Here is a 24248-nt window from a genome sequence, read left to right on the forward strand (position 1 = left end):
TCCTGTTATGAGGATACAACATGTTTGACAACAACAATATGGTTTTAATATAGAAATGTCTTCACGCCAGGGATAATGTCCATTCAACAAGGTTTAGTAAGCCATAGGGGTCAATTTGGGGTTGTTGGGATGTTGTTTTTTATTCAAAGGGGGTTAGTCTTCATCTAATGGTTTTAATCAGCTGTACAGCACTACAGCACAACTGATAAGAGTTCGGTTATCTATCGCTAAAGAGCAGCCAAGTTCAAAAGTTGCACTAGCAGATGTCCATATCAGTGTTATGCAAACCTGCGCAGAGCAATTCCTTGTTTGCCTAAGCGGCCTATAAGTAATTCATTGTGTTCAGTGAGACGGAGCATCTGTTCATCCATACCCCTGACCCACCAAGAAGCCCTGAACACCTGACACAAGGTGTCTCTTTTCCAGGTAACTGTGCTCATCAGATAATGACCTCGACTCGGGTTAATACTTCCAAACAAGGGATCATTTTTCTGGCAAAGCAGGGCCTACTGCTAGACTTTTAGACAGGGGGACTTTTAAAGAAAAAGGGAAAGAGTGTATACAATCAGGATAGTCACATCAAACTCTTGCTGGGGTCAGAGTGGAAGTGTGCAATAGACGGACAAGTTCCAGTTGCACTAATGCGTCTTCAAGCCTACACTCAGCAGAGAAGTAGTAACAGAAAAGTGGCCATCACTCTTCTCTCAGCCGTATTCAGAAAGGGCAAAAATTGCCACCCTCTAAATCGACGGAGAAGTTGCGGCACGGACATGCGCAACGGTTACGTCCCTCACTGAGGCCCGCTTAGCTTTCCAGGAGAGGTAAGAGGGTAGCTCAGCCAGGGCCAGGCACTATTGCTTGACCTCTCACTGCCTCCTTTTAAGGCTAATTTCTTTCCCCAACTTCTCATCCATCCCCAGCTGACCTGAACTCCAAGGCCTGCTATAAAAGTATTGGCATTTGCCTGTTGTGTTCTTCACTTCACACAGTCCTTATGTGCTTCTTAAAAGCTTAATAATAGGGAGATGTAAAAGTGAAAATCAATGATAGAAATATAACTATAAAGAAAAACAGGAAAGTCTTATAACTGGATATAATAGCACTCTAAAGAGTTTCATGTTTGAGATTATAAACTGGGTGGTTTGAACCTGAATGCTGATTGGCTGAAAGTCGGGGTATATCAGACCATATACCACGGGTATGACAAAACATTTATTTTTACTGTTCTAATTACATTTGTAACCAGTTTATATAGCAATATAGCACCTCCGGGTTTGTGGTATATGGCCAATATAACACAGCTAAGGGCTGTATCCAGGCACTCTGCGTTGCGTCATTCATAAAAACAGCTCTTAGCCGTGGTATATTGGCAATATACCACACCCCCTCGGGCCAAATTGCTTAATTATAGCATGAATCATACGAGCACACACATGATACTAATCACAAACACACATATAAATGTGACAACAAGTAAGGCATGACTACATCCTATATGGCTGTGCTCCTTCTCTTCCTCTTTACTTTGAATACATTATTAATTCATCATTGAGAGATTTCTGTGGTAAACCAACCTTTAAATCATGCCATACTTGAAGAAAATGGAAAATGTGGAATGTTGAGCGGTAGGGTTACCCATTATGCGAGAACAAGGATGGAGCTTGGAGGCTAAACACTATGTTCAGCCGGGAAATGGGCTTCTGAAAAACATTCCGAAATATAAATATGTCCTGTGATGCAGTTTCATTCAATAATCAATCAAACACAAAATGTTAAATTGAAGCTGCAGGTTCTGAAAGTACTTTCGTAAATAGGTGAAATGAAATTCAGGAATATTAAAATGTCATGGACACGTGACCACATACAAATTACATTTGGAATTCCATTTCATTATAAATATTTTATAACTGTATTCCAAATAATCAAATATTGTAACTACTGTAAATAGATCATATTATGTAACAATTAATACTATCAACTATCCTGACACCAAATTGTTCCATAAGAAAATTCTGCAGGCTTTCCATTCCATTCCAAATTATTAATGATCATCCAATAATGACAGCCATCCAACAAAATGTGTTTCCTTTGAAAACCAAGTAATGCTCTCCTATATGAAATGAATAGACAGTTGCACTATTGGAACTGATTGTCTGTGTGCATGCCAAGTAACTGATGTAGTTTGTAACATTCTCTTTTACTTCATTTCTTTGCATGTTAAACTACTGAAAGTTGATGCATTGAAATTAACCTATGAGGATGCCGTAACTTCTCTGAAAAGCAGAAATTCACAAAGACTTGAAAAGTTCAGGTGGGTAGAGTTACGCAGAAAGCATTCTATAATGCCGGTGAATTTAGTGTGCCTTGTAAAGTTAAAAGCTTTTCCAAAATGTCAAATAAAACCTTTTAGTGACATAGGCATACAAAAATGGTAAAACAATGCATGTCTGCCTGTTCTTTGTACTAAGAGCAACCTTTCCAAACTGCTATTTCAGCTTCAAGAGGAATTTCGCAAACATGTTATTTAGAGTGATTAATTGACACAAGAAATGCACAATTATTAACTATCAACATGTCATTTTCCTTCAAAAGTACTAGCCTACTATATGCTTCTACAGGTCTACATTTATTTTATATATGATTATTTTCCATTAGCTGGTAAATATAAGTCTCTGAAATGGTCCCTTGAGGTCTCTCGTCCTTATCCCAGTCCGCTCACAGAATTACAGCCTCCATGTGTCTGTGAAGTGTATGAAGGAAGCAAATGGATCTACAGTTGTAGGATCTTAATTTGATCAGTCTTTTGTTGATAGGAATTTTTCTGACCAGCAGGAAATGTCAAACTTTATAAGCCTTTTTAAAACTCAAATACACTACGAGTTTGCATTTCCTGCTGGTCAGAAAAATTCCTATCAATTTTAGCCTTGATTTGCTCTAACAACAAACGTATCAACACCTACAAAAATGGCCATTAATTATAATCCTCATAATAATTCACATAATAATTCCTTTTGTTGCAGGATAATTTTCCTGCTGTAGCAAACTGGCTCAAATTAAGATCCTACATATGTATGCTCTATCCCTGTATTCCTCCAGAGTAGCCCAAGAGCGTTTGAATACCCCTTCTGCCATGTCCTTTTCTCAACCCAAATCATACTTTGCAAACAGCTGCTAAAAGCTGAGGTGAAAGGGGTATGGGATATTAGAAATGAATGAGTTGATAAACAAAAACTCAAAAGAAAAGTGTGGGAGAGGATACTCTCCCTGAAGAAGTTATTGATGGGCTACACACATCCCCTCTGAGTAGTAGAGCACCAGCTATTATTTTTGGCTATTCAAAAAAATACCATAGAAGGCCTACATTGCGTTACATGGTAAAAACTGCAGTACTTTGAAAAGTGGACTATTTAATTTTTCTTGCCACTGTTTTTAGCACTATCTTTATGTGTTCACCGCACACTCTTACTGGAAATTAACGACTTGTAATCTACGAGACACGTGGGTTAGGGATAATTGTACATAAGTCCATTATCATGCTCTCAAGGTCAAGCATGAGGGCTTTCTTCTGTTGTCCTTCCTTCTGCTTTTTCTGTCCAATATTGGAGTCTTAAGAACAAGATGCATTTTTGGGTTTCGTAGACAATTTAATAATTAAGCCCAATTTCTCTCTATACACTACTTTATAATGGGTTCAGATGATTTGACCTACTAGTATGGACAGGAGTGCACCAAGACCAAGAAAAACTTTGATCAGGTCATTGATCAGGTCACATGGCAAGGAAAACTCCTAAACAGAATTAATCAGGAATATGTGAGTGAGGTTGTTTCATTAAATAGCTACAGGCTTACTACCAGTTCATATTTTTAATACAGACACTCCTGACCTGCAAACCAATATTTAATTTCAGAATTGGTAAAAATTAGGTTAGGGTCAGGGTTAAGGGTTTGGTTAAGGTTAGGGTTAAAGTACGTTTTGGATTTTGATTAGTCGTTGTGCAGGTCAGTTTCCTTAGTCTCCCCTTTGGTCAAGTGTGGCGTCTACGTGATGCGATACTATTTTCAACCTGAGTTTGCCGTGGCGCTGTGAGGATTGAGGAACAGTTCCACTGTAGAGGATACATCTCTTGCTGCCCTTGGCTCTCTCTTAGCTTGTTATCTAGCTATCTATCTAATGCTAACAACATGAAACAGTGTTGAGAAAACACGATTCATGTTCAGAACAAATGTTCCAAGCTTGCCACATAGTCGCATTTTTACTGCCTGCCCCAAGACTGTAACTAACAAACGTTATTTCCGCATTTGATAATCTGATCGTTTTTGTAGCTAGATAGCATAATGTTACTGGCTTGACAAATTCACATCAAGCAACAGGTGAGTAACGTTATTGTTAGATAATGAATTCTGCTGGCTCTGTAACCGCCTATGACTTGCTCCCAATGAATGGATGTTTAGCTAGCGATTCGGGAAACTTGTGCCGTGGTATAAAATATGGAACACAAGCGAGCTAGTTCAGACTGTTTAGTTAACGGTAGTTTGTATGTAACGTTACTGTAAGGAGAAAAGGGCCCAGTTGAAAAAAGTTACTGTATCTATCTCGATTTCGCCTAACGGGTAGGATTAAATGCATAGAAATATAATGAATTGAACGGGTTTACCCATTCAAATAAATGATTCGTCCGTTATATTCATTATGTATAACTATGCATTTCAAAACGTTTTGAATCGAACACGAGATGTTTTAGGTTTAGTTATAGTGAAACACGTTAATTCTGGTCATTATTTTGACAGTTCGTTTTGGAAAAGTTATATATTTTGGTATTTTAGGAGTAAATCTAGCTATTTTTACCCCTAGTGGTTCAACTCTTCCATTGAAATCGTGACGTAGAGTCACGAAAAGGTGCCTACGTCATCTCAAGGTAGGGGTTCGGCATGAAAAACACACCTTCTACTGACGCGTTCAACACAACTGGGAACTCGGGAAAAAACGAACTCCGACTGGGAAAATCGTTTTGAACGGTCATCCAACTCGACTTTCCAACCTGAAGATCACTGACTTCATGATTTTGACCTCGTATTTTCCCGAATTCTCAGTTGTTCTGTACGCGGCATACACGTGCTGGATGGTACTACCTCAAGGCTTACTATAAAATCAGGCGACGACGCGCCTTATTTGACAAGGGTCTTGATAAGTGGAGTGTGCCAATATAGCACTGTAGATAGCTAATTAGCACAGGTGGTTACCTCTCTTCCGGCAGTCTTCCGTAAACAAACGCTGTAACATGGAGATATGGCAGTGTGGGAACACTAACCCTATAAAGCCTTTAGTAAAGGTTTGTAGTAATTTAACCTTTTTTATTATTATTTCTCGTTAATATGATAGATATTATGTTTCCAAAACCGTACCGCAAGCAATGCGTGTTAACATTTAGCGCAAGCAAAAGTCCGCCAGGAAGAAGATATATGCCTTCATCAATAGGCGCTAACTGTCTGAACCAAAATATAAATGCAAAAATGTCAAGATTTTACTGACTTACAGTTAATGAGAAAATCAGTCAATTTAAATAAATTAGGCCCTAATCTCTGGATTGAACATGACCTGGCTCCCCAGTGGGTGGGCCTGGGAGGACATAGGCCCACCCACATTGGAGCCAGGCCACAAAAGGACTTTATTACAGACAGAAATACTCCTGTTTCATCAGCTGTCTGGGTGGTTGGTATCAGATGATCCCGCAGGTAAAGAAGCCGGATGTGGAGGTCCTGGGCTGGCATGGTTACATGTGGTTTTTAGTCCAGTAGGAGGTACTGACAAATACTCTAAAAATATGTTGGAGGCGGGTTATGGTAGAGAAATGAACATTCAATTCTCTGGCAACTGCTCTGGTGGACATTCATGCAGTCAGCATGCAATTTGCACACTCCCTCAAAACCTGAGGCATTGTGTTGTGTAACAAAACTGCAAATTTTCGAATGGCCTTTTATTGTCCCCAGCACAAGGTGCACCTGTGTAATGATCATGGCGTTTAATCAGCTTCTTGATATGCCACACCTGTCAGGTGGATGGATTTTCTTGGCAAAGCAGAAATGCTCACTAACACTAAACAAATTTGGGCACAACATTTGAGAGAAATAAGCTTTTGTGCGTATGGAACATTTCTGGGATCTTTTATTCCAGCTCATGAAACATGGGACCAACACTTTACATGTTGCGTTTATAATTTTGTTTAGTATAGTTAGTGTCTATGAATGGGCTAGTGAATGACTAGCTACAGATTGTACGCTAGATAATGTGAAATAACCAAATATTTTTGGTGACCATTACTGGGTGGCAGGTAGCCTAGCGCGTTAGAACGTTGGGCCAGTAACCGAAAGGTTCCTAGTTCGAATCTCCTCGCTGACAATGTGATACATTTGTTGATGTGTCCTTGAGCAAGGCCCTAAACCCTAATTTCTCCAAAGTCGCCATTGATAATGGCAGACCCTGGCTGTGACCCCACTCCAAGGGTGTCTCAAGGAGAGTTGGGATATGCAGAAACACATTTCCAATTCACACATGTATAATACACGCTTGTACATGTGTAGTTGGATAAATATAAACATCCACCAAATGATTATTATAAACGGCCGCTATAGCTTTAAAAAAAACAGCGATAACTCAAAGATATTAAATCCATGTTTTGTACCGTGCAAGGAGGTTCCTCACCATCTTAGCTGCTGCACATCTAGCATTTCCCAGCTTTTTGCAGGAACTAGGGTGTAGTCGTTTCTATGCGTCACAGCCATGTGTAGAAGTAAATGACTGCGCGTCACAATGCGACCAAAACAAATATCTACACACATACCAGAGACATATCTCACACAATAAAAAACATGGATTTAATATCTTTCTGAATTTTCTGTTGGTTTTGTAGAACCACCTGCAATTGGAAACTGACATTTCTAAGATACTTCATTCTCGATTCGTTTAAAAAAGTATCGCCAAGAACAGGTTAGTTAAAACAAATCTATGGAGGTGGTTTGTATGGGGCTTTCCTGTAACAGCCAATAATGGACCTCACAAATCTTTGATTATATCACATTATCAGGCATACAATCTGTAGCTAGTGAACAACATTACACCTGGGGTGCGTTCAGTACGACAGAACGGTATTCAAAGTTTAATTAAACAAACAGTACTATACAGAATGACCAGGAGTTTAGCAATTTCAAATGACCACACCTTGCCACACCCACCAAATGGGAGCAAATGTATTTCAAAGGCTGTTGAAAAACGGTACATGCCGTTTGGGGGAAATGTGTCATTCAGGACTACAAACTGTCACGAAGCGTAGCGTTAAATCGAACTAAGGGCAGCCCAGGGGTGTATTCATTAGTCGGACACTATTGCAAAACATTTTGCACCAAAACAAGATGATTTGCAATGGAAACCTTTTCTATTGGACAGATTGGGGTAGGTTCCTCCATTTTTCGTTTTCCTTTGCTTCTGTGTGCTTCCGATGGTTCCGATTGGATCCTAGTGAATACACCCCTGATGTAACTAATTTGAGTTAGAAATGACCTGTGTGATGTTACAATGCTGATAAGCTGTTGCACTTTCAAATTAATTGTGTATTGATTTAATTGTTTTGTATTACCTCTTTAACTAGTTGCCATACAGAGAGATTTGTGATGTAGCTACCAGTTGGTGGGAGTTGGCAACAATCAAACAATGGAAGATGATTCCCCGACTCTGAAACCCAGGCGCATCCAGAACCAGAATGTGGTCCATCGACTGGAGCGGCGGCGGATCTTCTCTGGCCGGGCTGCAGCCCACTGGTACCGCGGGCGCTGCTTCCACCAGAACCTTTTCCCAAACTTCACTGTGGTAAATGTAGAGAAGCCTCCTTGCTTCCTACGCAAGTTCTCCCCAGATGGACGCTGCTTCATAGCCTTCTCCTCTGACCAGACCTCCCTGGAGATCTATGAGTACCAGGGCTGCCATGCAGCGGAGGATCTGCTGCTGGGGCAGGATGGGGAGACCCTGGCCAACGGCAATGACCAGCGCTCCCTCAACATCTGCGGCCGCCTCTTTGAGCGCTTCTTTTCCCTCCTGCACGTCACTAACGTGGCTTCCAATGGAGAGCACCTGAACCGAGAGTGCAGCCTGTTCACTGATGACTGTCGCTATGTGATCGTGGGTTCAGCGGTCTACGTGCCCGAGGAGCCCTCTCCACACTTCTTTGAGGTGTACCGCAACAACGAGTCTGTGACTCCCAACCCTCGCTCTCCTCTGGAGGACTACTCACTGCACGTCATTGACCTGCACACTGGCCGGCTTTGTGACACCAGGTCCTTCAAGTGTGACAAGATCATCCTCTCGCACAACCAGGGACTTTACCTCTACCGTAACATACTGGCTGTTCTTTCTGTTCAGCAGCAGACAATCCATGTCTTTCAGGTGTATATTTCAGCCTGCCTCATCTTCTGTACCCTATGCTTACCTGGTAGTGAGATTATTATGTTAAACCATCTTGATTGAATGCTTTTATGAAATTAAATGAATGTTTTTATAGTTCTAATGTCATCCTGTAGGTGACATCAGAGGGGTTGTTTCTGGACGTGCGGACCATCGGTCGGTTCTGCTACGAGGACGACCTCCTGACTCTGTCTGCGGTGTACACTGAGGCCCGGGCCGAGGGCCAGCCAGGCTTCTCCCGCCTCTACAAGGAGAAGACCATCAACTCCCTGAAGCACAGACTACTGGTCTACCTGTGGAGACAGGCTGAGAAGGACGGCAGCGCCACCGCCAAGCGACGCTTCTTCCAGTTCTTTGACCAGCTGAGACAGCTGAGGATGTGGAAGATGCAGCTGCTGGATGAGCACCACCTCTTCATTAAATACACCAGCGAGGATGTGGTCACCCTGCGAGTCACTGACCCCTCCCAGGTACACCTAATTAAGGATCTCTAGTGGTAATTTGCAACCAAATTATTTTCGGCAGTGGATAACAGAGCTAGGCAGTGGATAACAGAGCTAGGCAGGGGATAACAGAGCTAGGCAGGGGATAACAGAGCTAGGCAGGGGATAACAGAGCTAGGCAGGGGATAACAGAGCTAGGCAGGGGATAACAGAGCTAGGCAGGGGATAACAGAGCTAGGCAGGGGATAACAGAGCTAGGCAGTGGATAACAGAGCTAGGCAGGGGGGCCTGTCCCACCTGTATAATGGTAGAGGAAACTGTGTAAAGCACTATCTGGAAATCCACTGTCTGCGATTGATTGAATTAGTTATTCTATATCCTACATAAGGGGACTGTGGAATAGGAACCAAATCAAATGTTATTTGTCACATGCCGAATACAACTGGTGTAGACTTTACTGTGAAAGGCTTGCTTACGAGTCCTTCCCAACGATTCAGAGGGGAAAAAAACTAACACAAGAAGCGTAAAATAAAAACACAAGAATGGAGCTATGTACAGGAAGTACCAGTACCATATTAATAAGCAGAGGTACAAGGTATTTGAGGTAGATATGTACATGAAGGCAGGGTAAAGTGACGAGGCATCAGGATAGATAATAATAAGGTATTTGAGGTAGATATGTACATGAAGACAGGGTAAAGTGACTAGGCATCAGGATAGATAATAATAAGGTATGTGAGGTAGATATGTACATGAAGGCGGGGTAAAGTGACTAGGCATCAGGATGGATAATAATAAGGTATCTGAAGGCAGGGTAAAGGGACCAGGCATCAGGATGGATAATAATAAGGTATCTGAAGGCAGGGTAAAGGGACCAGGCATCAGGATGGATAATAATAAGGTATTTGAGGTAGATATGTAGATGAAGGCAGGGTAAAGGGACCAGGCATCAGGATAGATAATAATAAGGTATTTGAGGTAGATATGTACATGAAGGCAGGGTAAAGTGACTAGGCATCAGGATAGATAATAATAAGGTATTTGAGGTAGATATGTAGATGAAGGCAGGGTAAAGTGACTAGGCATCAGGATAGATAATAATAAGGTATTTGAGGTAGATATGTAGATGAAGGCAGGGTAAAGTGACTAGGCATCAGGATAGATGAGAGTTAAATAAAGAACAGCAGAGCAACAGCAAATTATGAGTGTAAAAGTGTGTAATGTGTGTGTTGTCGGTATGCGTTTGTGTTATGTCAATGTAGTGTGTGAGTGAGTGTGTTCATGGTGTGTGTGTATATATAGTCTAGTGAGTGTGTTCATGGTGTGTGTGTGTATATATAGTCTAGTGAGTGTGTTCATGGTATGTGTATATATAGTCTAGTGAGTGTGTGTATATATATTCTAGTGAGTGTGTATATAGTGTGTATATATAGTCTAGTGAGTGTGTATATAGTAGAGGTCGACCGATTAATCAGAATGGACGATTAATTAGGGCCAATTTCACGTTTTCATAAGAATCGGTATTTTTGGCCACCGATTTGCCGATTTTTAATTTTAATTTATTTGAATTTAAAAAAATGTTTTTTTTACACCTTTATTTAACTAGGCAAGTCAGATTAAGAACACATTCTTATTTTCAATGACGGCCTAGGAACGGGGGTTAACTGCCTTGTTCAGGGGGGATTTGGGGATTCGTTTTTGCAACCTTACGGTTACTAGTCCAACGCTCTAACCACCTGCCTTACATTGCACTCCACGAGGAGCCTGCCTGGCAGGCTGACTACCTGTTACGCGAGGGCAGCAAGAAGCCAAGGTAAGTTTCTAGCTAGCATTAAACTTATCTTATAAAAAACGTATCAATCTTAACATAATCACTAGTTAACTACACATGGTTGATGATATTACTAGTTTATCTAACATGTCCTGCGTTGCATATAATCAATGCGGTGCCTGTTAATTTATCATTGAATCATAGCCTACTTCGCCAAACGGGTGTTGATTTAACAAGCGCATTTGCGAAAAAAGCACTGTCGTTGCACCAATGTACCTAACCATAAACATCAATGCCTTTCTTTAAAATCAATAAACAAGTATATATTTTTAAACCTGCATATTTAGTTAATATTGCCTGCTAACATGAAATTGTGTCACATCTCTAACGTTCATTGCACGCAGAGTCAGGGTATATGCAACAGTTTGGGCCGCCTGGCTCGTTGCGAACTAATTTGCCAGAATTTTACGTAATTATGACATAACATTGAAGGTTGTGCAATGTAACAGGAATATTTAGACTTAGGGATGCCACCCGTTAGATAAAATACGGAACGGTTCCGTATTTCACTGACAGGAAAAACGTTTTGTTTTCGAGATGATAGTTTCCGGATTCGACCATATTAATGACCTAAGGCTCGTATTTCTGTGTGTTATTATGTTATAATTTAGTCTATGATTTGATAGAGCAGTCTGACTGAGCGATGGTAGGCAGCAGCAGGCTCGTAAGCGTTCATTCAAACAGCACTTTCGTGCGTTTGCCAGCAGCCCTTCGCAATGCATTGCGCTGTTTGACTTCAAGCCTGTCAACTCCCAAGATTAGGCTGGTGTAACCGATGTGAAATGGCTAGCTAGTTAGCCGGGTGCGCGCTAATAGCGTTTCAAACGTCACTCGCTCTGAGACTTGGAGTAGTTTTTCCCCTTGCTCTACATGGGTAACGCTGCTTCTAGGGTGGCTGTTGTCGATGTGTTCCTGGTTCGAGCCCAGGTAGGAGCGAGGAGAGGGACGAAAGCTATACTGTTACACTGGCAATACTAAGGTGCCTATAAGAACATCCAATAGTCAAAGGTATATGAAATACAAATCGTATAGAGAGAAATAGTCCTTTAATTCCTATAATAACTACAACCTAAAACTTCTTACCTGGGAATATTGAAGACTCATGTTAAAAGGAACAACAGCTTTCATATGTTCTCATGTTCTGAGCAAGGAACTTAAACGTTAGCTTTTTTACATGGCACATATTGCACTTTTACTTTCTTCTCCAACACTTTGTTTTTGCATTATTTAAACCAAATTGAACATGTTTCATTATTTAATTGAGACTAAATTGATTTTATTGATGTATTATATTAAGTTAAAATAAGTGTTCATTCAGTATTGTTGTAATTGTCATTATTAAAAATAAATAAATAAAAAAATCAGCCGATTTAATCGGTATCGTTTTTTTGGGGTCCTCCAATAATCAGTATCGGTATCGGCATTGAAAAATCTTAATCGGTCGACCTCTAGTATATAGTGTATATATAGTCTAGTGAGTGTGCGTAGGGTCAGTGCAAGATAGTCAGTGCAGATAGTTCAGGTACCATTAATTGATTATTTAGCCACCTGGCTATTTAGCAGTCATATGTTTTGGGGTAGAAGCTGTCTCGGAACCTGTTGGTCTGAGAGCCGGTGCTCCGGTACCATTTGCCGGACGTATGGCTTAGTTGCCTGAAGTCTTTGTCAATTTTTCGGGCCTTACACTGCCTGATATAGAGGTTCTGCATGGCAGGGGAGCTTGGCCCCAGTGATGTACTGGGATGTCCGAACCACCCTCTGTAGCGCTTTGAAGTTAAGGGTGGTGCATTTGCCATGCCAAGCGGGGATGCAGCCAGTCAAGATGCTCTCAATGGTGCAATTGTAGAACTTTTTGAGGATCCGAGGGCCCATGACAAATCTTTTCAGCCTCCTTAGGGGGTAGAGGCGCTGCTGTGCCCTCTTCACGACTATGTGGGTGTGTGTGGACCCGTGTCAGTCAGTGCCGTTTATGAGGGAGGACAAACATTTTTTTTCCATGAGCATGGACTTATTTCTATTACAGCATGTTGGATGACTGTCATTCATATTCCATTTACCCAGCTCAATGTAACATTGATAGGTTTAGAGTACTACATGATACTCAAATTTTCTCTATGCCCATCATGAGGTTACTACAACCTAGCCTATGAAAGAAAGTTTACAACGTAGGTGCACACAGGTCGAGAATTTTTTTTAGATGACAGACAGAGACACATGGACAGTGACAAATTCAATACCGCATAACACTCTCTTGCCTGCATCTAGCTTATCTAGGGTGTAGTCATTAGTCCAACAGTGGCAAACAAGAGTTTCTATTGGACAAATTCAGGTATTTTTATCCCTGTTTTGTTTGATCCGTGGTTAAGAAACGTTTTTCAACAGAATCGGTGGATTGAATACACCTCTGATCACGCATTAACAGAGTTAATTTTCATAACAGCCACATTTTTATTCATTCTAGCCTCTATGCACTCTCCTCCTCTCACCTTTTCCCTTCTTTTGTGGACTCCAATGGAAAACGCATCAGCTGTATGTGACCAGGCGAAAAAACCTTTCCAAGCTTAATCATGTCATAACCGCTACACACAGCCTACCTCATTGTCACCATATTAGCTAAAGTAACGTCATAATCAACATAGCTAATAGAACTAAAGCGTTAGTAAACCCGCTACAATCATACTGTAATGTTACAGTGTATAGTCAGTAAGCAGTTAGACCGGCGGGCCTCACTGGCAATACATTAATAAAACCAAAAGCTTATCTTGACTTGGAAGAGTTCCAGTGTTGTGTTGGATAGTCATAGCCAGCTAGCTATCATAGCATCCCTCTGTTTGAGCCGGGTGTTTGAGTAACTAGCCAGCTGCATTTGCTAGCTAAGTAAGTGAAACTGAAAAAAATGACACTTTCTCTTGCTTCTCCTTCATTTTTGAAGAAATTAATTTGTTGAATACTGTTCAACTATTTTCTTTCTCTGAGACAACTACTCACCACATTTTATGCACTGCAGTGCTAGCTAGCTGTAGCTTATGCTTTCAGTACTAGATTCATTCTCTGATCCTTTGATTGGGTGGACAACATGTCAGTTCATGCTGCAAGAGCTCTGATAGGTTGGAGGACGTCCTTCGGAAGTTGTCATAATTACTGTGTAAGTCTGTGGATGGGGCTGAGAACCAAGAGCCTCCTAGGTTTTGTATTGATGTCAATGTACCAAGAGGAGGACGGAAGCCAGCTGTCCTCCGGCTACACCTTGGTGCTACCCTACTGCTGTTGAGGCTACTGTAGACCTTCATTACAAAATAATCAATTATTTAGTGACGTGAATATATTTAGTATAGTTTGATCTGAAAAGGATCACTTCAATGTTTTACCATTTTTATTTTTATGAAATTCACTGAGGAGGATGGTCCTCCCCTTCCTCCTCTGAGGAACCTCCACTGGTGTGGACCATGTTAAGTCCTTAGTGATGTGGACGCCAAGGAACTTGACGCTAATGTTCCCTCTAAACTACGCGCGGGTGCGCAGCTCCCCTGGAATTGCCGAGCAACAGAAATACTGTATCAGCCCATGGAGAGAAGAACGAGAGTGAACTTCACTCAATTTTCTAGAGTTTTCCCTGTTAACACTGTCAGTGTTTCCCTTTACTGTGGCAATTGTGATTGAATCAATGCAATATTAGCCACTTTCAATGCAACATACTGAAACAAAACTAACTATGCAAGAGATGTTGTAGGCAGAACACGTCGGAGTAGGATTCTATTGCATTGACACACACTACTCAGCCCGTACTGTACATAGACCAGTGCGGCATAACCAATCAGAGCTGCAGTAGGCCTATATGCAAATAGACCATTGCCATATATGGATCTGTGCCATTTACTTTGACCTGGACTGTCTTTACAGCTGTGGTCGTGAGTAGATGCGCTTGTGTTGAGATCAAAGCGACAGCTGCATGTAGCCACGTGTGCACATTTTGTTCATATTCTTTGCTAGTTAGTGAGTTATTAGCCCAGTTATAGATCATTTGTTGTCAGCAATAGGAGAGTGATTGCTTCCTACAAGAGCACAAAATGTGTGTACATTTCTAGACGTCTTTGAAAGTGAGTCAGGTAAATAACTTTTTTATGTGTTAAAGGGGCAGTGTTGTATTTTGAGACAGGCTTGAATAAACTAAGTAGCCAATAGGCAGAGGGCATAATAGCATAATTTGTCTGATTCTCTGTAATAATGGTATGGGATTAATAATACATTTTATTTTGTAAAGTGGTTTCTTGCATCAAACAACAACATGTTCAATTACCTCCTTGTCTAAAGGATAAGTGGATAAGCAGGTTAATGTCAAGCCCTGCATGTTTTTTCACAAGTCTCATGGAATGTAGTCCTACTCAATGGGATGCATTTTCTCCATTGTTTTTGATGGTAGGCCACTATGGTAGGCCTACATGATGATCAAATTGCCACAGTAGCCTACTTGGCCACTTATAAAACTGTAACTTAAAGCGGGTACAGCCTGTGTTCACAGTAAACGTGAATCTTCAAAACACTCAAGTTTGCGCTCGGGGAACATTGCTTGACACTCTACACAGTCCACAACAGCCCCGTCGATGTGGGCGTACTCTCCCCTCTTTCTCCTATAGTTCACGATCAGCTCCTTGGTCTTACTCACGTTTAGGGAGAGGTTGTTTTCCTGGCATCACACTGTTAAGTTTCTGACCTCCTTGTAGGCTAACTCCTCGCTGTCGGTGATCAGTCCTACCACAGTCGTGTCTTCAGCAAACTTGATTACTAAGCACACACCCCTGAGGGGGCCCCGTGTTGAGGGTCAGAGTGGCGGAGGTGTTGTTTGCCTACCCTCACCACCTGGTGCCGCCCGTCGGGAAATCCAGGGAGCCTCATTTATCAATCATGGGTAGGCACAAATCTGTGCGTAAACCATTTGTGGGATAATTTCCATGCAAAGTGTGAAATTTATCAATATGAACGTTGGCTTGAGTGTGTGTAAATTTACGCACAGCCTTGACCATGCGCACGCACAGTGCCAAGTGGTGGAAAAGGAACTGCTTGTCAAGCGTAGAGTGGGGAAATTGTGAGTAATCATTAAATAATTTTCCAATTTCATTGTATTCCCATTATGAATTCATGCAACATATCTTGACATGCCAATTTGACCATATCAGTGCATTTGTTAGGATAATCCATATAAAGTATAGGTCATTTGTTAGGATAATCCATATAAAGTATAGGTAATTTGTTAAATTAGAGGTACTGTAGGACTATGTGTGAAAGTGAAACCATTGTTGATATACTATAAAATACTGAGGTAATGGGAAATCGAAATGAGAAATGGCTGATCTTGCTCTGTTGGAAGATTTGGTATTTGCTGCATTTCAGTGTTTTTTTTTTTTTAAAGACTGGTGGTGGTTTTTCTGCAGAAAGTACAGATTGGTTTTGGGAAATTATATCTGATGATCCAATCTTATAGGATTTTTGCAAGAATTTAAAACACATTTTTGGTTATGTAGTGTATGTGGACACCTGCTCGTCATACATTTCAGTCCAAAATCATGGATATTAATATGGAGTTGGTCCCCCCTTTGCTGCTATAACAGCCTCCACTCTTCTGGGAAGGCTTTCCACTAGATGTTGGAACATTGCTGCAGGGATTTGCTTCCATTCAGCCACAAGAGCATTAGTGAGGTCAGTTCCAATTCATCCTAAATGTGTTCTTTGGGGTTGAGGTCAGGGCTCTGTGCAGGCCAGTCAAGTTCTTCCACACCAATCTTGACAAACCATTTCTGTATGGACCTTGCTTTGTGCACAGGGGCATTGTCATGCTGAAACAGGAAAGGGTCTTCCCCAATAACAGCACTTACAGTTGACCGGGGCAGCTCTAGCAGGGCAGCAATATGACGAACTGACTTGTTGGAAAGGTGGCATCCTATGACAGTGCCACATTGAAAGTCACTGAGCTCTTCAGTAAGGCCATTGTACTGCCAATGTTGTCTATGGAGATTGTTTGGCAGTGTGCTTTATTTTACACACTTGTCAGCAATGGGTGTGGCTGAAATAGCTGAATCCACTAATTTGAAGGGGTGTCCACATACTTTTGTATATATAGTGTACTTTAAAAAAGACAAACTCATGCCATTCCGGTCCATATCCAAGTGCTATCAACCCTTGGGTTTTTGGCAACAGGCACTTTTCAGCAGGAGCTTGCTGATCGGCATCTCACAGCCCTCGATGAGCCAATGTTTTGGTTGCAATCATCAGCAAAACAAACTGTAACGTATACAATTTCCATACACCATCGCACAACAGGTTGAAGTCAAGAGGGGTTTCTTTGCCATGATTCTATCAATGGATTCCCAAATACGAACAGCGCAATAGACGGCACCCACCACATCGCCATTAAATCACCATCCCTAAACAAGGCTTCCACTCTTTATGTGCAAGTTTTGTGATGCACAAAATAAGCTGCTGAATGTGGTGGCAAGCAGTGGTGTAAAAATACTTTAAAGTACTACTTTAAAGTTTTGGTGCTGTCTGGTTAGCTTAATATAAGGAATTTGAAATTATTTATACTTTTATGTTTGATGCTTAAGTATATTTCAGCAATTACATTTAGTTTTGATATGTATAAGTATATTTAAAACGAAATACTTTTAGGCTTTTGCTCAAGTAGTATTTTACTGGGTGACTCACTTTTACTTCAGTAATTATCTATTAAGGTATCTTTACTTTTACTCAAGTATGACAATTGGGTACTTTTCCCACCACTGGTGGCCAGGTGGAACGCATGACTCGTTCATTCTGCAGAACAGCAATTTTGGACTATGGGCCTACGCATAAAGGACAGAGCTTTTGAGGATGAATGGCTTATTGAGTGTTGTCTCCTCATTTGAAGTATTTTTGCCATTGATAAAGCAACTTGAATTATCCTAATGGTCCTCTTTGTAGCCATTTAAAAAAAATGTTTTACTGAGCAAGCCACAACTGAGCTAGCCAAATAAAACCTTTTGGTTGTACTCAATCTATGACACTAGTACCTCTATTTCAGTCTGTATTTAATGGTACGGGTTAAAGGGATGATTTTGACCATATATACACTGAACAAAAATCTGAAGGCAACATGTAAAGTGTTGCATGAGCTGAAATAAAAGATCCCAGAAATGTTTCATACGCACAAAAAGCTTATTTCTCTCAAATGTTGTGCCCAAATGTGTTTGTTTACATCTCTGTTAGTGAGCATTTCTCCTTTGCCAAGATAATCCATCCACCTGACAGGTGTGGCATAACAAGAAGCTGATTAAACAGCATGATCATTACACAGGTGCACCTTGTGCTGGGGACAATAAAAGACCACTTTAAAATGTGCAGTTTTGTTACACAACACAATGCCACAGATGTCTCAAGTTTTGAAGGAGCGTGCAATTGGCATGCTGACTGCAGGAATGTCCACCAGAGCCTTTGGCAGAGAATTGAATGTTAATTTCTCTACCATAAGCCACCTCCAACGTCGTTTTAGAGAATTTGTGAGTACGTCCAACCGGCCTCACAACCGCAGACGACGTGTAACCACGCCAGCCAAGGACCTCCACATCCTGCTTCTTCATATGTGGGATTGTCTGAGACCAGCCACCCTGACAGCTGATGAGACTGAGGAGTATTTCTGTTTGTAATAAAGCCCTTTTGTGGGGAAAAACTCATTCTGATTGGCTGGGCCGGGCTCCCCCGTGGCTGGGCCGGGCTCCCAAGTGGGTTGGCCTATGCCACCCACAGCTGCACCCCTGTCCAGTCATGTGAAGTCTTAGAATAGCTTCTACGCAATATTGATTAATAAGGTCCAAGGATCCAGTTGCAGAGGGAGTGGTTCAGACCCAGAGCTTGGATGGGACTATGGTGTTGAACGCTGAGCTGTAGTCTATGAACAGCATTCTCACATAGTTATTTCCCCTCTTGTCCAGGTGGGAGAGGGGCAGTTTGCGGTATGCAAATTGGTGTGGTTCTAGGGTGTCTGGGATGATGGTGTTGATGTGTGTCATGACCAGCTTTTCAAAGCACTTCATAATCACAGATGTGAGTCCTACAGGGCGATAGTCATTTAGGAAGGTTAACTTGGAGTACTTGGGGAACTGGGACAATGGTGGTCAGTTTGAAACATGTTGGGATTGCAGACTGGGACAAGGAGAGATTGAAAATGTTTCTGAAGACACTTGCTGGCTGGTCTGCGCATGCTTGGAGAACGCACCCTGGTATTCCGTCTGTGTTTTGTTAATCTGTTTAAGCGTTTTGCTCACATTGGCCATGGAGAGCTGGTTGACATAGTTATCCGGACAAACTTGGGCTTGCACGCAAGGCAATGTTATATTCCTCAAAGCGAGCATAAAAGGCATTTGGCTTGTTTGGGAGTTCTGCATCGCTGGGCAACTCATGGCTGGGTTTCCCTTTGTAATCCGCCATCTGCAAGCCCTGCCACATACGACGAGCATCTGAGCCGGGTTAATAGGATTCCACCTTCCTCCTATACTGTAGGTCGGGGCTCATGCTCAGTCTCTATTGTGTAGAAAACGTATTCTGATTTGAAATATTGATTTTGTCTCCGAGTGCAGCTATATTTCAAATATGATTTCTTGCTAATGTGAAAGTGCATATCCTTTTAATTCCTAACTTCATATCTGTCTGCTCTTCTCTCAGCCCTCATTCTTTGTGGTGTACAACATGGTGTCGACAGAGGTGTTGGCAGTCTTTGAGAACACTTCTGACAAACTTCTGGCGCTGTTTGAGGACTTCTGTGACCTGTTTCGGAACGCTTCGCTCCACAGCGAAGCTGTTCAGTTCCCCTGCTCAGCCTCCAGCAACAACTTTGCACGGCAGGTTCAGAGAAGGTATTGTTGGTCGGGGAGGGAGGCTTACCACAGGGATAACATGAAAATAACTCCATACTGTGTGGCACAATCCAAAGGCTAGTAAATTGAACCGATTTAGAGAAATTAGCATCTAAAAACAGCGTATTCCTTCAAATTTTTCTGCTAAGTGAATCTGAAATTACACCTTTTTTTGTTCCATTGACAATGTGAATTCCTACTGTTTATCCCTCGTGGTCAGGTTCAAAGACACCATAGTTAATGCAAAGTACGGCGGTCACACTGAGGCGGTGAGGAGGCTGCTGGGACAGCTGCCCATTAGTGCCCAGTCCTACAGCAGCAGCCCCTACCTGGATCTTTCCCTCTTCAGCTACGACGACAAGTGGGTATCTGTGATGGAGCGGCCCAAAACATGTGGAGACCACCCCATCCGGTAACATTGGCAAGATAATGCTGATTTCTAATGTGTTTTTCTGTCAAATAAACATTTGTGTGTTGTGCCCTGGTAAATATTACATTTAATCAATTTTTACCCTAAAACCGTCAATTAATAGAACAGGTGTTTATTTGCTTGAACCGCTGAGCTGCCTTGGTGTCTGTTGGAGACATCAATCATTCAGGGCGAGATAGAGATTCTCTTTGATTCCACCGGAGCAGACTGGCAAAATGAGTGAATGCATAATTCCACTTTTTTGACCAGGCGTTTATTAAAGACGAGCATTCATTATTATTATTATTAGCTAAAATGTGAAACGATACCCAGACATTATAAGAGGCCGGCACTTGTTGGAAACTGTGTTTAATGGAAGTTTTATGATAATGGTAAGCTGTCTTGTTATTGGAAGTATTACATTTGTTTGGAAATGGAAACTACAATAACTAATACATTATATGACAACTTTTGGTATACCTGTGTGTTCCTAGATACAGACTTTTTTTTAGATACTGCGAGATTCTGGCAATTAAACCCTTCTACTTACACAGAGTTAGATGAACTCGTGGACACCCTTATTGTCTCTGCGTGCAGTATGAAGAAAGTTGGGTAGTTTCGCAAGCCAATGCTAACTAGCATTAGCGCAATGACTGGAAGTTTAAAGGTACACTAGCATATGCAAAAATATGAAAATATCTAAGAACTAAGATATCTTGCTTGTTACTGAAAAAAAACAATCTACTGTGTTGACTGCATTTTTGGGATTCTCCAATGCATAATCTAGCATGACTTCCAGTCATTGCGCTAATGCTAGTTAGCATTGGCTCGCAAGACTATCTCTAACTTAATTTAGACTGCACGCAGAGACATAAAAATGGTTTCCACGATTTCATGTGACCGGGTAAGTATAGAAATCTCATTGTATCCCTTTAAACTTGCATTTGAAAAAGCTTAGACTGTGTTTTTCTTATTAACTCTGTAGATTTTATGCTCGGGATTCTGGATTGCTGAAATTCAAGATCCAGGCAGGCCTGCTGGGCCGGCCCATTAACCATGCAGTCCGGCGGCTGGTGGCATTCACATTCCACCCCTTTGAGCCATTCGCCATCTCAGTACAGAGGACCAACGCTGAGTATGTGGTGAATTTCCACATGCGGCACGTCTGTGTATGAGAAGAAAGCAGTGGACTAGACCTGGAGAACTGTGTAGAGCCTTTTCCTCTCCCCCTAGTGTGAGGAACAAAATAAGACTGGACTGTGGGAGGATCCAGTTGACGTTGAAATGGGGAGCTTGGGATGGGGGCGTGGATTCCTTACAAGACCAAATATGTTTTGGCTTGCTCTCAAAATCTGTTTTTCCATATCACCACATACCTTTGTTTTTGGTCAAATTTTATTCTTACACATGTATTTTTGTTTTGTGTTTTATTTGTATTTTATTTCAATAAGTGATTTAATCATTGATTGTGATTCTTTAAGGTTATTATGAATATTTTGCTACAGTAAAAGCTATTTTTCATAATATGCTTTGCGGAGTGGACCTAGTTATTAGCCTGATTGCCCCCTTGTAGCTCAGGGGCCTCATTTATATAACCGTTCTACACTAAATATCTGCTTGCGGCATTTCTGAAAAGATTGCGCACGTACAAAAATATACGCCTGTTTCCAGTTAGCTTTGGGACACAACATTGGCAGTCTTTATATTGGTTGGACTCCCTGAGTTGTGCATCGTTCTGGTGGGTGGTGACGGAAAATAACCCTAACACAATGTAGCTGGCTTCACCAAAACATTACGTTTCCTGTAAACAAAACCATATGTATAGTCTCTAGAAACTCTACTTACCAGACGTAAAGTGAAATGTGTCACTCGCTATCAAATAAACATCTGAATGCAACTTTTGTTCAAACCACACCATATTCCTGCTGTGTAAACCGTGTTAGATGTTGAGGTAGGAAGTCCCGCGTGAAGGTCTAATGGCAGCCCGCTGTTTAATTGCGCAGGAATATGGTGCGGTTTGGATAAAATTTGGATTCTGACGTTTATTTGCCACAATTCACTTTACGTCTGGTAAGTAAAGTTCCTAGAGCAGGGTTCTCCAACCTATTCTAATATGAGAGCTACATGTCATGAGTTACTCATTTTTTATAGCTTTCAAATAAGCACATTCTTCTCTTCTCTCCCCTGCAACTCTTCCCAGGTCCTTAGTGTACAAGAGAAAGTAGTGCATGCTTTTTTTGTCAATATACCTGGTAAAATAGTAGTTAATAAACAACTCTGGGGGGGCCCTCTAAAATAATATTTTTTCCCTCAAATTCTGTTTGATATTTTCCCAAGTTATGTTTTCTGAGTTGTATTTTTCCTGCTTTTAGATTTTTTTAATTTACTCTCAAAATTGCAATTGTTTATAGAGAAACAACGAAATTTGATGTTCTGAGTCAATGTCAATGATTAAATTACATCTGAAGACCATTTTTTTAAGGTCTGGAAGTTATTCTACTTTAATTGTGCATCTGGCCCTTTAATTGCGCCTCTAGCAAGTGAGGAGTGTGCTGGTCTGGCAATGGTTCTGTAGTGCTGCTGCTCATTTCATGGCAAAGTTAGCAAATAACAAAAAATACATACAAATGATATACACACTCGTGATATACTTCTGCCAGGTAAGCCTATTCTTCGGTTAACATTTTTTTGACGGTTTTGGGGAAAGTATTAATGTCAACCCACAAGACGGTTATCACATCAACTGGCTACACACAGAGTGATAGACAAACGCGCGCACCACACTGACAGACAGGGCAATATTGCTGGAAATTCATTGGCAGATATTTTGTTAGGTTTGGCTTTTTATGCCAATAGTCGCTAACCAGGAGTGGGATAATGTCAAAGTTGCGTTGATTAGATAGTAGCTGGGGGTGTCTGATATTTGTTTATGACAGTATGCAGTGGAACACTGAAAATTGCATGTACTTTCACATGTTGTGCCAACCACCAGAACGAAGGACATTTCAGGGAGTCCAACCAAGACTCCCGCTGTTGTGTCCCAAAGTTAGTTTCCAGTTATAAATCAGACTCCTTCCTGAAACTGCGCGCGTGAACGGCCTTTAAAACACCCACCATTCGCCTTTTTTATACCGACAATAACACCCTTATTTGCTGTATACGTTGGACGTATTGGAACTAGGCCAAGGCCGTTTCTAAAAGGAAATAACAATGGCTAACTTGATCGAATGTCTTTGGAGGTGATGGCAGAATATTACACTTGCAGTGACATTTGCAGTAGGCCTAGGCTATCTGACAGACAAAACGTTTCTGAAAGACAAAAACAATTGCAAATTGCTGTAGACCTGTAAAACGATCGTTTGAATTGAATAGGGCCGAATGTTGGGATTTACTTTTTCTCGAACATATATGCTGCACTGCCCGCGAATGCTGAAACATTGTCTACTTAGGTGCTAGCCATACACACTTCAACGAAAAATAGAAATGGTCTGTTCACCTGTTAAATTCTACTCTATGTTATAATCCCCGATTCCTTTCTGATGCATAGAGCAAAATACTTGAAATAATAGCCTATCTAATAGGCCCAATTAAAATAGATACATATGGCAATTTGTTGAGGCAATGGCTACTTCGGGAATATGCACCCATAGCCAGAAATGGTGAGGAATTTATTCTGCAATGGTATGGAAATATGTAGGCTATTATGTTTATAAATGAAATATTGTCTACTCGCGAAGTATGCCATTACGGTTTTCAGACTTAAGCTACAGAAGTAGCCTACCTACCTACTAACGGTCTATTCCACCGTTAAACAACTGCGCTCTGGATCGGATGGCATACAGCGAAATACTTGAAAGTCTATCTATTTACTACTGTGAAGTGGGTCCAATTAAACGAGAGATGGGACGAATGGTTTCCTAAGATGTAGGCATATAGGCTACCTCTTGAGTATGAAACCATCACAGAAAAGGTGATGAATTTATTATGCATGGGTTTAAATAAATTATAGCCTAGCAAATAGATGCCTATTTCTAATTATACTGAACAAGAATATAAACGCAACATGCAAAAATGTCAACGATTTTACTGAATTACAGTTCATAGAAGGAAATCAGTCAAATGAAATAAATTCATTAGGCCCTAATATATGGATTTCACATGACTGGGCAGGGGCGCAGCAATGGGTGGCCCACCCACTTGGGAGCCAGGACCCCCCACTGTGAAGCCAGGC

The 24248-nt window shown here is 41.3% G+C and overlaps 1 protein-coding gene across 3 annotated transcripts; it reads left to right on the forward strand.

The window, feature by feature from the left end:
- Positions 1–4084: 4084 nt before the first annotated feature.
- Positions 4085–22654, forward strand: det1 (DET1 partner of COP1 E3 ubiquitin ligase). Of its 3 annotated transcripts, none has more exons than XM_029757957.1 (6): positions 4085–4371; positions 7644–8434; positions 8569–8922; positions 19418–19608; positions 19829–19969; positions 21003–22654. In XM_029757957.1, exons 2-6 carry the CDS (start codon positions 7706–7708, stop codon positions 21190–21192), a joined length of 1605 nt encoding a protein of 534 aa, XP_029613817.1. In that variant the 5' UTR covers positions 4085–4371; positions 7644–7705; the 3' UTR covers positions 21193–22654. The 3 variants fall into 3 exon arrangements, with proteins under 3 accessions (XP_029613817.1, XP_029613815.1, XP_029613816.1); XM_029757955.1 differs by having other exon boundaries at positions 4087–4371; positions 19829–20020; XM_029757956.1 differs by lacking the exon at positions 4085–4371 and adding an exon at positions 4402–5330 and having other exon boundaries at positions 19829–20020.
- The last annotated feature ends 1594 nt before the right edge of the window (positions 22655–24248 follow it).

Source organism: Salmo trutta, chromosome 7 (assembly GCF_901001165.1).
Source record: "Salmo trutta chromosome 7, fSalTru1.1, whole genome shotgun sequence".
NCBI lineage: Eukaryota > Metazoa > Chordata > Actinopteri > Salmoniformes > Salmonidae > Salmo > Salmo trutta.